This window comes from Tursiops truncatus, chromosome 11 (assembly GCF_011762595.2).
Source record: "Tursiops truncatus isolate mTurTru1 chromosome 11, mTurTru1.mat.Y, whole genome shotgun sequence".
NCBI classification, from domain to species: domain Eukaryota; kingdom Metazoa; phylum Chordata; class Mammalia; order Artiodactyla; family Delphinidae; genus Tursiops; species Tursiops truncatus.
Genome location: NC_047044.1, coordinates 18,023,612 through 18,037,459, shown reverse-complemented (window position 1 = coordinate 18,037,459; position 13,848 = coordinate 18,023,612). Strand labels below are relative to the sequence as shown.

Sequence of the window (13,848 nt, the reverse complement as noted above, 5' to 3'; positions counted from 1 at the left end):
GTTTATTCATCTCAAAAGAAGTTTTCATTTTTCCCAGACTTTAGATATTTTGCACCATCTCCAGAGAAAAGCAATCCGTGACAAATAGAATTAGTCATCCAAATAATTAATAATACACGTGACATTTATACTACTCCCACTAAAAGTTAAACTTCTATCTTATTACTTTGTAATATCTGTCATTCTGACTGCTGCATAGAAATCCATCAGGCTTCCTAAAGTTCCAAACATAAAATTATATGCACCTGCACTTGAAATAAAATTATATACAGTAATGGTTTAATGACACCCTAATCTTAAGTCATTTTAATAAAAAGCAAACAACTGTTCAAAAGAAAAGTACATTTGTTTCAAGGGAAAATCTTAGAAAATTTAGTCATATCAAAAGATCAAATACTAGGCAAAACTATCACAATTTTTCATCAAAGCATAGAGGAAATAGAGAAGAATAAATATCAGTGCCTTCCATATGCCATGCACTGCTTCCCTCCACTTTGAACCAGTAGAACCACATGTGGCCTCCTGTGGTCAGGACCAAGTACCAACAAGGGATATCAACAAACACGAGTCAATGTAAAAGCGAGCTTCCAAAAATAATGAAGTCAAAGGGGAGAGCTGGGATGACACACCGTCACCATCTTCTTGGAATTACCTACTCTGTGACTCAGGCCATCCAAAATAAAAACTGGCAGCCTTGTGATCACATGGCAAACTCAAGCAGATGCCAGGTGGCCACTAGCAAGGGCTATGGAAAAGGGATTCCTTCTCCAAGCAGAGGACTGGCCTCCATGACCTCTAGTGGCCCCTCTGGTTCTCCATTTTAGGAACTTCTCTCCTACGTGAAAATTATTATGTGGCATGTTTCTCCCTTAAGCCCTTTTGCTATTTTTTCCTATAGCCATGGATCATCAATATCACACACCTAAACAAAAGATTTCTAAAGAATGTGTCAGGCTACTGTTCTAAGATACACAGAAAGGTATAAATATAATACAAACAACACCCACAGCCCCACCATGCAGCTTAGGAACTAAACCCTCTAAGATGTCACCTGCATTCTCCTCCTGCAGAAGGCGTAACCACTACCCTGATTTGGGTGTATAACATTCTTCCTGCATTTCTTTAGACTTTGACCACATGCATGTGTATCCCTACAAGTGATCTACAGTATGTTTTGTGTTTTCAAATCTTTTATAATTAGTATATGTCTGCAACTTGCTTTTCTCCACTCAGTCTTGCTTTTGAGACTCATCCATGTTGACTGATATATAAGCACAGCTTAAGTTCAGGAGTCAACATACATCCTCTATGAAGGCCCAGTTAGTAAACACTGTGGGCTGTGCGAGCCATACAGTCTCTGTTGCACCTGCTCAACTCTGACATCATAGCACAAAAGGAGCCAAAAAATATATACATGGAAACGAATGAGCGTGGCTGTGTTCCGATAAAACCTAACTAGAGGCTAGATTTGGTCCCTGGACTGTAATTTGCAACTCTTCCCATAGTAAACATTATTTCCTTTCAATGCCATTTCGGTACTTGTCTGATACTCATACTTGCTGGTTTTCTTTGGTTTGCATTTGCCCGAGACGCCTTCTCCCATTCTGTTAACTTCAACCTTTTCTATATCTTTGTTTTGGGGTGTATCTCTTTAAACAGCACCTAGCTAGACTGTGTTTCTTATATCTGATCTGACGATCTTTTAATCTGAGTTTATCATGATCACTGATATATTTGGAATTATTTCCACCATCATCCTTCATGATATTTCCTGCTTTTTCTCAGTTTCTTTTACCTCCTCTCCTGCTCTCTTTCGGACTGATTTCTATACTGTCAATGTATGTTTAGATTTACTCACAGGTCTACCAATTTCTTTGCTCTTCCTTTGGGGCTACGTTGAAGGTCTATTCATCCAGGAAGAGTTTGCATTTGCTTCTATCAGGAATCCCTGGATGCTATCACCAGATACATAAATATTACATGAAATCTCAAGTTAAAAAAAAAAGGAACAAATTCCAAGTGAGGGATATTCTACGTAGTTTGTGAGCAGTACACCTCAAAACTGTCAAGGTGGGCTTCCCTGGTGGTGCAGTGGTTGAGAATCTGCCTGCCAATGCAGGGGACATGGGTTTGGGCCCTGGTCCAGGAAGATCCCACATGCCGCAGAGCAACTAAGCCCGTGCACCACAACTACTGAGGCTGCGTTCTAGAGCCTTCGAGCCACAACTACTGAGCCTGCGTGCCACAACTACTGAAGCCCGAGCACCCAGAGGCTGTGCTCTGCAACGAGAAGCCACCGCGATGAGAAGCCTGCGCAATGCAACGAAGAGTAGCCCCCGCTCGCCGCAACTACAGAAAGCCCACATGCAGCAACAAAGACCCAATGCAGCCAAAAATAAAGAAATAAAATTTAAAAATCAAAAAAAGAATTGTTTTAAAAAAGGAAAAAACTGTCAAGGTCATGGTAAAGAGGGAAACTCTAAGAACACTGTCACAGCCAAGAGAAGCCCAAGGAGACATGATAACTAAATGCAGTGTGCTATTCTGGACGGGACCTTGGAGTAGAAAAGGACACTAGGTTGAACACTAAGGAATTCTGAATTAAATATGGACTTTGGTTAATACTGATACATACCAACAATGTATCAATATTGGTTAACTGGGACAAATGTACCTAAAGGGTTCAGCACCCAATTCCGACCTGAGTGTTTTCCCCAGGCCACCAATGCTTCGACACAGCAGGGTGTCCTACAACACAACTCACTTCTGACACCTCCTGGGGAGAACATCAGATCCTACAGGCTACAGGCTCAGTCCCACAAGACTGCCCCCTGCCCAACTTCAGTTCCAAGTCCAGCTGGTCACCTGTGCCTCTGACAGACCGGCTACAGACTGGAGGTTCCACTGACCCCCCTCCACAGGGTCAATTAATTTACTAGAGTGGCTCACAGAACTCGGGGAAACATTTTACTTTCTAGATCACTGGTTTACTATAAAAGGATACAACTCAGGAAGAGCCAGATGGAAGAGATGCAGAAGGCACAGTACATGGACAGGGCAAGGAATTTCCATGCCCTCTCTGGGTGTACCACTCTCCCCAAATCAATCTCCACGTGTTCACCAACACAGAAGCCCTCAGAACCCCATCCTTCTGGGTTTGTATGGAGGCATTTACGGAATCTTCATTACACAGGGGAAGACTAAATCATTGGCCATCGGCAATCAATTCAATCTCCAGCCCCTCTCCCCTCCCCGAGGGGTGCGGGTCAGAAGACACAAAGTGCCAACTCTCTCATCACAGGGCTGGGTTCCCCGGCACCCAGGCCCCACCCTGTGGTTGCCCTGAGGTATTCCGAAAGTCACCTAATTAAAATAACAAAAGACACCTTTATCATCTCTGTACTGTACTTGGGAAATTCCAAGGGTTTTAGGAGCTCTCTGCAGTATTTCTGATTATAAATCTCAATATCACAGTCCCATAGTCATGAGAGAGGAAAAACTGCATATGGGGTTTAGAGAAACATGCAATTTTCCTGTAAATCTAAAACTGATCTAAAAAATACAGTTTATTTAAAAAAAATTTTTTTTAATTTTGAAAAATAAACATAAAAAGAGGGTGGGAGAGAAAGGGTAAAACAAAGAGTAAAAATCATCTCTTTCCTGAGCAGGCTTCATTCTGGGAACCTCTTCAAAGAGAAAACACCTGAAGGGATTGTTTAGATTAAGGCAAGAGATCAAACACCAGAAAGCAATAATCAGGAAGGGAGAAAACAAAATTCTTTTGTCCTCTAGTAAACCGAAAAGAACCTGTGTATTTTTTTATGAGCATCAGTACTTCTGAGCCCTCACTCCTACGAACACAGTGTCAAGCATTTCCTGCATCCCCTGGGACCGTTATTTATCTTCCCCAAGCTGGACTGTCACTTATCTGTTTACCAGCCTCCCCATCCGTGCAACTCGGGCCCCTCTTGCTTGGCCCGGGCAGGCGCTCAGCCACTGTGGGCCCCTCCCTCTCACATGTGTCCATCTGTGAATCAACAGCTTTTAAGCCCGCTGGTACGTGCTTAATAAATGCTTGGTGAATGAATGCAAGTTGGGCATGTGTACAGACTTCAGCTAAAGGAGGGTAGGGGTGGTGCAGCCCCAGATAGGGTGAAGGAAAAAAGTCCCTGAGTTCTCAGGGGTGAAACAGGGACTACGTGGGCATGGGCTGGGGGCGTGGAGACAGGATGGGGCACCCCGGCATACTGATTCTCAGACCTGTAACACTTGAAAAGGCTCACATATTATTTAGTTCAGTGGCTTCACTACAGAAAGAAGACTAAAGAGACTAGGTGGCTTGCTCAGCACCACATGTGGCACTGCCCTGAGCTAAAGGAGACCTAGACCCTAGTGCTAACTCACCTCCACCGTGACTAAGCGTGTCTTTATTTAATAACCAGCCGCAATAGCTACTATCTCCTGAGCATCTGCTGGATGCTGAGCCCACGCTAAAAATCCTCACTTTATCCTCACATTACAGTTGGAAAACTCAGGTCAGAGAAGAGTAACTTGCCACCAAAGTCACAGAGCTAACAAATCTCAAAAGCTCCCTCAAGCTGTCCTACTCCAAAATCCCCCTGGGATTATCCCACACCAAAGGCCAACTCTGGCCTGAAGCTGATCTTTAACACCCAACCCTTCAACTGTCTCCTTTGCCAGGCACTGTTCTAAACACCTTTCATGGATGGACTCGCTCATTCCTCGCCACAACCCTATGATGTTGGTATCACCAGCATCCATTCCCATTTTACAGATGAGTAAACTGGAGCTCTGTGAGTCTCACAACCTGCAGCAGCAAACCTTGTCTGTAAAATGTGATTCTACCAAGTGTTCTCTCCACCAAATATTCTCTCCCTATCTCTCCACGCCACCTCTACCACCACCACCCCCCCAAAAAATATATCAGTATAAAATTTCTATTCTAAATCTTCCCTGAAAAAAGCAGCACCAATGGACTATCACTGGCCCTTTACACCAGTTCCCAAACGGTCAGCTGCTACTACAAGGCAGGGCAGGAAACAGGACGATGGGGTAGGGGCTGAGACAGACCCGAGGTCAAAGTGTGACCTTGGCCAGGCTTCTTAAACTTGAGTCTGGCCTGTCTCATCTCTAAGATGGGCATGTGGCACTTCCTTCCTAGGTATGGGGAAGAATTCAGGGAGACAATTTATGTGTCTGACATTAGTATTTACTGGGTCCTCTTTGCGTCCCTCCCTGTTTCCCTAACCAACAATCAAACCAAGCCCATTTTATGTTCATCTGACCACTAAGTGGTCACTCCCTGGAATCACCTCCTCGCTGAGGTTAGCAGATAACTCAGAACACTCCCAACCGAACCCCTCCAATTTCAAGAGCAGCAAATCCTACCCCATCCCCTAAAACAAAGAAGGAAAATAAATCAGCCTCAGGACACTGCCACCTGCCCAGCAGCGGAATCCACGGTAACCCGCCGCCTGCCGGACTCCGGCGGTTACTATTATTGTTGTTTATTAATAACAATACCGAACGGTGCCTGGGGGTGACCGTCTCCCAAGTGATGTCCGTGGAACCCCCAGGAGAGCCCAAAGCGCTTCCGATGCAGATTTCTGGCTAAAAATCCCAGGAATTTATAAAACGGCTTTCCCGACAGGAGAAAAGCAAGAGTTGTAAAGTTTCTGGAGGCGCATTTTTCCGCGTTTCCCGGAAATCGTACTGCAGAGGCGATGTCGCCCGTGGTTGGGGACAACCGCGGGTCACGATGGGGGGGCTCTGGAGGTCAGCAGCGGACCCACGCGGGTCCGAGGGTGCCGGCTTCCCCGATGGCCATATGGGACGGGACCTGGCGCCCCAGCCCGGCGGGGAGGGGCCTCCCCACGTACTGAGGGTGCGAGAGGGCGCAGCCTCACTCACCTGCCGTGCTCCTCTTCGCCTCCCGGTAGCGCTCCCAAAGGTAGCGCTTCATGTCCGGGGCGGTCCCAGGTGCTGTGCATAAGGACCGTGCGGGGCCCGCGCGCGACCGCCCCCGAGCCGCAGTCCGGCAGCCGCTCCGCAGGGCCGCCACCGCCCTTGAACCAGCCCCACGAGCCGCCGCCGCCGCCGCCGTAGCCATGCCTGCCGCCGCCCGCCGCGAGAGGCGCCTGCAGGTAGGTGCTCTGCCAGCGTTCTGCCCGCTCGGCGGGACGTCCCTACGTAGGAGCACGTGGGGGCGCGGCCCGCCCCTCTCCGGCCGCCTCGGGGGCGGGGCCTTGGCGGGGCGGGGTCCTCGCGGGGAGGAGTCTTTGTGGGGCGGGGCCTTGGAGGGGCGTGGCCTAGGCCGGGCCTGGGGTGGGCGGGGCAGCAAGGGCCTGGGCACCCCGGGCAGTCGCGGCCACGCGCGGAGCCTGCTACAGCCGCTTCTTGACCGTGTGGCGCGCCAAGGTGGCTGTGCGGTGGCGCGAACGCCCCGTCAGCAGAGGTCACATGGAATAGGATGACTCTGCTGGCCCTGGACCACGAGACTTGACCCTGGGGCCGCCCGCCGAGCTCCGCAGCACCTTCCTCCCGCCGTCTGTGACCGTCCCCCCACCCTGGCTGTACTGACATGGTGTTTGTGACCCCGGCTCCAGGAGGCGACCTCTCCGCATTAATGGCCTCAGCAGTCTGCACCTCCCCTTGATCGCGGGGGCGGGTCTGGGACGTCCCCCGGCCCCTGGCTTGGATCCTTCCAGTCCCACGGATGAGCCAGCAGCTAGGACCAGGACCCACACGTGGTCTGATGTGCCTGAAGGGCACCCCGACTGCACAGCCTGGAAGGCCAGTGCCCCTCCCGAGATTTCTGCCTCGCGAGGGAGGCCCTCGGGACACCACTCCCCCTGCTCATGCCCAAGCTGACCAGCACGGTGCACCTGTCTTCTCTAAGACCTGCGAGGCTGCAACCGTTCTGAGCGTTGTGATTCCACCAAAGCCAAATAAACAGCAAACCCCACCACGCGACATTTCTGTGTGGACTAAGTCAGACTTGGCTCCTGCGGGAAAGTCTGATGCGGCCCACCCAGAACCCGTCTGGGAATCATTGGACTGCGAGAGCTTGCCAAGCTACCCCGTGGTTACGGTGGAGCAGGGCGCTGGTGGAGTGCAATGAATAACCCTCAAGGCTGGTTGTCTGCCTGGGAGACCACACTGCCATCTGTGAAATAGGTGGGGCACGATTTAAGACAAATAACCCAAAGCATTACTGTATGCTTAAGTTGTGGGCTGGAGGGATCAGGAGATGTTTTCATGGAAAAAGGTGGGCTCTGGGTTAGACCATGACAGACAGTAACTACTATTTATTGAAGGCTTGCAATGTGCATTTTCTCATGCAGTCCTCTCAGTTATCCTAAAAAGTAAGCACCATAATTTCTCCCATTTTATAAGTGATGGAACTAAAGCTAAGAGAAGTGACATAGCATTCATATATATATATATATATAAATTTATTTATTTTATTTTATTATTTATTTTTGGCCGCATTGGGCCTTCGTTGCTGCGTGGGGGCTTTCTCTAGTTGCGGCGAGCAGGGGCTACTCTTCGTTGTTTTGCGTAGGCTTCCTATTGCGGTGGCTTCTCTTGTTGCAGATCCCAGGCTCTAGGCGTGCAGGCTTCAGTAGTTGTGGCACGTGGGCTCAGTAGTTGTGGCTCACGGGCTTAGTTGCTCCACGTGAGATGTGGCATGTGGGATCTTCCCAGACCAGGGCTTAAACCCGTGTCCCCTGCATTGACAGGCAGATTCTTGACCACTGTGCCACCAGGGAAGCCCAACATAGCATTCTTAAAGTCACACAGCTGAGCCCATTCTTCCACTTGGATTCCTAAAGTAATAGGTAGGATTTAGTTGGGTGATAAGAAAGAAGCCAGTAAGTAATCCTCAACAGTTAATAGGTAATATGTTACAAATCACTGATAAAAGAGAGGCAATTACAATGTTTAAAACAGATATGGTATCAAATCCATGGACTCTAGTACTTTAAACTTACTTTATAGTTTTAGTACCACAGAAATATGAATCACTTAAAAATTGTTCTTTTTAGCTATAATCTGTTAAAATATTTTAAGTAGCTAAAAAATAAATAAAATCCCAATAACCTTGATTATCACCTTGATTATTTTCTTGATTAGAAAATATCTCATCAAAGAGTTCTAAATAGGGCTTCCCTGGTGGCGCAGTGGTTGAGAGTCCGCCTGCCGATGCAGGGGACACGAGTTTGTGCCCTGGTCCGGGAAGATCCCACATTCCGCGGAGCGGCTGGGCCCGTGAGCCATGGCCGCTGAGCCTGCGCCTCCGGAGCCTGTGCTCTGCAACGGGAGAGGCCACAACAGTGAGAGGCCCGCGTACCGAAAAAAAAAAAAAAAGAGTTCTAAATAAAGACAAGTAGAAAAAAATTACTGACACAGAAGAGCCCGTGATAATTTTTATTCTTTATTAGTATCATTTGAGGACTTCATCAATTTTGTTTCAAACTGAGATCTTCTCTGCAAAAAACACTTCTGAGAAATTGAACTGTAATCTGGGCTATGAAAAAGCCACTTCTCTGAGATGAGCTCAGATAAGGATTCCCAGGGATTACTTGTGCTAAGAGACCCTAGCAGGGGATGCTGGTAAACTGCGGTAATTTTGCGTTTTTCACTCTCGCTTTTAGCTGACAAAATCCTTTGCCGTGAAAGCTTTACTGCACCATCCATTTTACCCAAAGATAAAATCTTAGAGGAACAATCTTTCATGCCATATTGCAACATTACTTTGTGTCTTCAGTCATGTCTTTTCCTCAGCAGAAACGGAAATAATGGGTCTCAAGAACTTTTTCCCTTGTCCTGAAGCATATTTTGATTTATCTGAAATTGTATGAGGCACCAAGTCCAAGCTTTTAGTCCCCTGTAGCTTATCTGCCCTGGTGCACACTGCCGAGCTCACCGTGTCGGAACTCTGAGCGCTGTGATAGTTTAACTTAATCAAGTCCTCCCACAATGAGGCGCCATTCCCGGGACCCTCAGAATATTGCTGGCTCATGCCTTGAGGCCAACATCTCCTACCCCGGATCCACTCAGTGTCCCTCAGGAGGCTGCAAAGGATCAAAAGTTGTCAAGAGGGCATTTATAGAACATGAATAACCTGAAGCCTATTTCTTGTTGAGACAGAATAGAAACTCACTGCAGGATCCCACTGATCGATGAATGAGAAGATCCCAGGTAGGTGGCCCTTAAATCAAGTGATCTGTACAAATAGCCCACAGCCTGCATCATGACTTGAAGAGTCACTTATCAATAATTGACCTGCTGGATATTTGAAAATAAGAATATTAGAATTTTTTAAAATGACTCCTGGCTTCACACATTTAAAAGAGAAGGATAAAAAAACATTTATAAAAGGTGGCATTGGAACATCACCTGTTGTAGTATTCCTGCCAAAAACAATTAACCTGAGTCTAATTATCAAAAAACAGATACAAACTGAAGGACATTGGGGCAGGGAGGGTAGGGGAGAAACTGACCTAGGCTCTTCAAAACTGTGTCATGAAAGGCAAAACAAGCCCTACTTAAATGTTCTAGACTAAAGGAGACGACCAAATGCAGTGGAAGATCCTCAACAGAATTCTGGATCAGAAAGTAAACAGCTATAAAGAACATTTACTGGGAGGGACACTTGGGAACATTTGCATATGGATTGTACCTTAGATAATACTTTTATGTAATGGTTAAATTTCCTGGGTTTGATCATTGTACTGTGGTTATGTAGGGGAATGTCCGGTTCTCAGCAGACACATGCTGAAGTATTTAGAGATAAAAGTGTCACATCTGCAACTAACTTTCAAATAGTCCAGAAAAAAATATATATATGTATGCATGTGTATGTGTGTGTATATGAAAGAAAACATAAGTATGACCAAAATGTTAACAGCTGGTGACTAAAGATAAAGGGTATATAGGTGTTCATTATACAGTGCGCTATGTGCCATTGTCAATAATTTAATGTAATTCTCTAAAATGTGTGAAAAGTAAAAAAAAAAAAAAAAATTACAGTCAATTTGCAAGTGGCACTCATTTACTCATTTTACCCATTTACAAGACTGCTTTTTAAAAAATATTTATTTATTTATTTATTCATTCATTCTTCACTGCCACGTGCCGGATCTTTTAGTTGTGGGATCTTTTAGTTTCTGGACCTTTAGTTGCCGCATGCGGATCTAGTTCCCTGACCAGGGATCAAACCCGGGTCCCCTGCATTGGGAGCATGGAGTCTTAACCACTGGACCGCCAGGGAAGTCCGTACATGACTACTTTTAAGGGGCTAAATTTATACCATTGATTATAAACATAATGTAAGGCCAGTGCATGTAGGGCATCAATCTGGATACATGATAAGAGACTGCTGGGTATTTAAAGGTAAAAAACACTGGCAGATGACCCAGCCAGCATCCCTGTATTAATATTAATAATAATAAACACTGCAAATTAGCTGAGTACTATCTATCAGGCTTGTGTTATCCTGCAAGGTATAAACTATCATCACTTGTCTTTTATTTTTGTCATTTATTCTTTTTAATAGGATGCATATCCACATGATTCAAAAATGAAAATGTATAAAGGTATGAAGTAAAAACTGTCTCTCCCATCTTGGTCTTCATCTGTGCAGTCTTCTCCTAAAACGTGTATCCTTCCAGAGAATTTTTTGTGCACGTTCATTGACTTTTAAAGATGAGAAAACTGAAAGAGGTCAAGTAAGTCACTCCAGTTTGTGGTAGAACGATCCTGGGTCAGCCTCATCCACAAGCCCATGCCCTTTACTGCTATGCTAGGCTGCCTCTTCACCCCGTACTGGATTGTCCTTCTGAGGATCCACGCTACAGCTTCTGTTTGCAGAGATGTTCTCTCTCGTAGCTCTGCTACATGGGTCATAGCACAGATCTCACAATGCCCACAGCACCTGCTGAAAATCTGAAGGGGAGTTCCAGCTGTTGGCTCCACTTAGCAATCAGGGGCTATTTTTCTTCTGTGTGAATTATTTTCATGACTCTCTATGAGGTTCTCAGTTGCCCCAACATAACTCAGCAGAAAGCACTTGTGAATTACCCAGCTCAGGATGACCACGTAGCATTGGCCTTAACAGGCCTTAAAAGGTAAAGTGGGGAAGAATAGAGTCAGAATGTCTCAGGTCTGGCTAGGCAGGAACTCATTCTCAGAGTTCCTCTGGATGCCAATAACCAGGCCCGCAGACTGTTCGTTCTGCCTGAAGGCCCTTTAAGAGGCTCTGACTTGCTGGGAGATTGAGACTGTCACCCAGGCCAGCTGCTGATGCCCTTGACAGACACTGTTTCATGCCTGTGCTCCCCACACTACCTCTTGGCCACACACCGTGGCACCCTCATGAGCCATCTGGACCTGTACTGATAGCTTTGACCTCAGCACTTTCTTGAACACAACCTATCTCTTTCTGGCAGCAAAAGCACAGTAGTTGCCAGGAAAGGACATTCTTAGCTCCGGCCAACCCCAGCCCACCCCATCTTCCCTCAGGGTCGGTACCAGCTGGACAGCACTACCCAGCCAGGTCAGTCCTTTCAACCCAGAGAAAAGGAAAGTCCAGGATGAGTTCATTTCCACAGGAAAGAGGTCACTGAACCTCCTTCCCACTTCAAATCTTCATTCTGGACGAGGAGGGAACCTAATATTTAATTGCAGAGTCTGTTGGTTGTTTTGCATATAACATCTCATTAAATCTTCAGAATAACCCTAGAGGCAGAGATTATTATCCCCTTTTGGCTACCAAGAAACTTGAGACTCAGAGAGTTTATGTCCACAAGCCCAGAAAATAGCAGAACTGGGACTTAAACCCAGGTCCCTAGATCCAAGGACCATAAGTTCTAGAGGTGGGAAACGAGAACACTGTTCTCCCTCTCACGTTGGTTCCTTAGGAGATTTTTCTATAAAACCACAGCTAGACAGGAACCATCTGTTATCTTTTCCATTTTCTACATCTGGACAGCCACACCTACCCTATTTCCAAGGTACTGTGAATCAGGGATGAGAATGAGGGAAGGTCCCACTAACTAACTTCCTTGAAAAATGTGTTCTCAGATTTTAAATGGTAAGTTTTCCTAGTTTACCCCTTTTTTTCAGTGCTTAATATTAAAAAATAAAGTAGTATCTTTATTATTTCCTCTGGAAAAAGAAAGATATTTTATCCAAAGACAGTCCACTGCCCTTTTAAGTAATCTTCTAAAGTACAACTTTTTCTAATCTTTATTCTACTGAAATGTAAGCCTATTCCTCTTGCTTCGTATTATATTTGCTGTCAACTAACAGGTAGATTTTTACAATGCCAGTCCTGTGTTCATTTCCTCCCCAGGGCCCACAACTATAATTCAGGTTGTTGTCACCAGGTAACAAGGAAAATCGCAGGTGTTGGTGGAGAGCCTCAGGAAGTGTCCCTGAATGAGTCCAGACTCTGTGGACCCTGCCCAACAATGAGCTTCCCCACTGTGCTGGGAGTAAATGGGTAAAGAAGTGGAGACAATCACAGCCTATATTCTCCATCCAGAAGACAGTCTGCCAATGTGTAATGAGGAAGGAGGATTATGCAGGATTTAAAGGTTCTCTGTTGAAAGTTTCTTTTTCTTTGATAAATACGCCATGTCTAAAGTTTGTCAGAAGTCCTTCAGTTTGAGAAATTAAGCTTGTTTGCTCGTTCTTTCAATAAATGTGTGTCTATAAACAGACTGGGGAGGGAGAAAGTTGTCAATCATTGTCCCAAATGGAGTAAAAGGTTGCAGTGGGATGTTTCCATGCATCTTCAACTTCTGCCCTACAGAAAATAAAAGGTTATGGGGGGGTGGGGAATGGCTCTTTCCCTTCACCCTCTTCACTGAGACCATCGGCTAGTCTGCTCAGAGGGACCTGGCTGCAGATGACCTCTGTCATCGCCCCCAGTACTGCATGAGCTCACTCTACCAATTCAAGGGGCTGAGCCGTTGCAGACCCCACCTTTGGGTAGAGGGAACAGATTCATTGTTCTCTCTTACACAGGCTGTTGTCCCTACCATTCCACCAAAATTGACAGTTCCCTGTGACCGTTCTGTTGCTAAATGCAATCGTCTGTTCTAGATCTGGCGGTCAGCTCTCAGACCTCTCCATTTTTTTTTAAATCAATTTTTACTGGAGTATAGTTGCTTTACAATGTTGTGTTAGCTTTTACTGCACAGCAAAATGAATCAGCCATACATATACATATATCCCCTCCCGTTGGGATTTCCCTCTCATTTAGGACACTACAGTGCATGAAGTAGAGCTCCTTGTGCTATACAACATGTTCCCCTCAGTTGCCTAATTTATACCTAGTATCAATAGTGTATACATGTCAATCCCAGTCTCCCATTTCCTCCCAACCCACCCCTTTCCCCCTTGGTATCCATACATTTGTTCTCTACACTTGCGTCTCTATTTCTGCTTTGCAAATAAGGTCATCTATACCATTTTTCTAGATTCCACACATATGCATTAATATACGATATTTGTTTTTCTCTTTCTGACTTACTTCACTCTGTATGACACTCTCTGGGTCCATCCACGTCTCTACAAATGACGCAGTTTCGTTCCTTTTCATGGCTGAGTAACAGTCCATTGTAAATATACCACATATTCTTTATTACTCTGTTGATGGACATTTAGGTTGCTTCCATGTCCTGGCTATTGTAAATAGTGCTGTTATGAACACTGAGGTGCATGTGTCTTTTTGAATTATGGTTTTCCCTGGGTATATGCCCAGTAGTGGGAATGCTGTGTCATATGGTAGTTCTATCTTTAATTTTTTAAGGAAAC

The 13,848-nt window shown here is 45.7% G+C and overlaps 3 protein-coding genes across 6 annotated transcripts in view; all 3 read right to left on the bottom strand.

Moving 5' to 3' along the window:
* The window catches only part of NT5DC3 (5'-nucleotidase domain containing 3), a 55,317-nt gene extending 49,132 nt beyond the window's left edge, over positions 1–6,185 (bottom strand). The window contains exon 1 of the mRNA XM_019952338.3: positions 5,932–6,185. Within this exon, the coding sequence (XP_019807897.1) occupies positions 5,932–6,130 (199 nt within the window). The 5' untranslated portion in view covers positions 6,131–6,185. The remainder of the gene's footprint in view (positions 1–5,931) is intronic.
* Positions 6,186–7,466: 1,281 nt separating this feature from the next.
* Positions 7,467–13,848, bottom strand: part of LOC101329768 (putative tetratricopeptide repeat protein 41) — an 81,246-nt gene continuing 74,864 nt past the window's right edge. For 3 of the 4 annotated variants that reach the window (XM_073788274.1, XM_033866187.2, XM_073788273.1), the window contains one exon: positions 7,468–7,850. The gene's annotated coding sequence lies outside the window, so the exon portion shown is untranslated. Of the gene's footprint in view, positions 7,851–13,848 lie in introns of all 4 variants that reach the window. The other variant, XM_073788272.1, reaches the window with a different exon arrangement.
* On the bottom strand, positions 8,446–12,951 carry LOC141275928 (putative tetratricopeptide repeat protein 41). The gene is given in 5 exon segments (XM_073789213.1): positions 8,446–8,758; positions 8,760–9,098; positions 9,188–9,286; positions 9,288–9,309; positions 12,888–12,951. Coding segments are annotated over 5 exon segments (831 nt in total). The 3' UTR covers positions 8,446–8,451.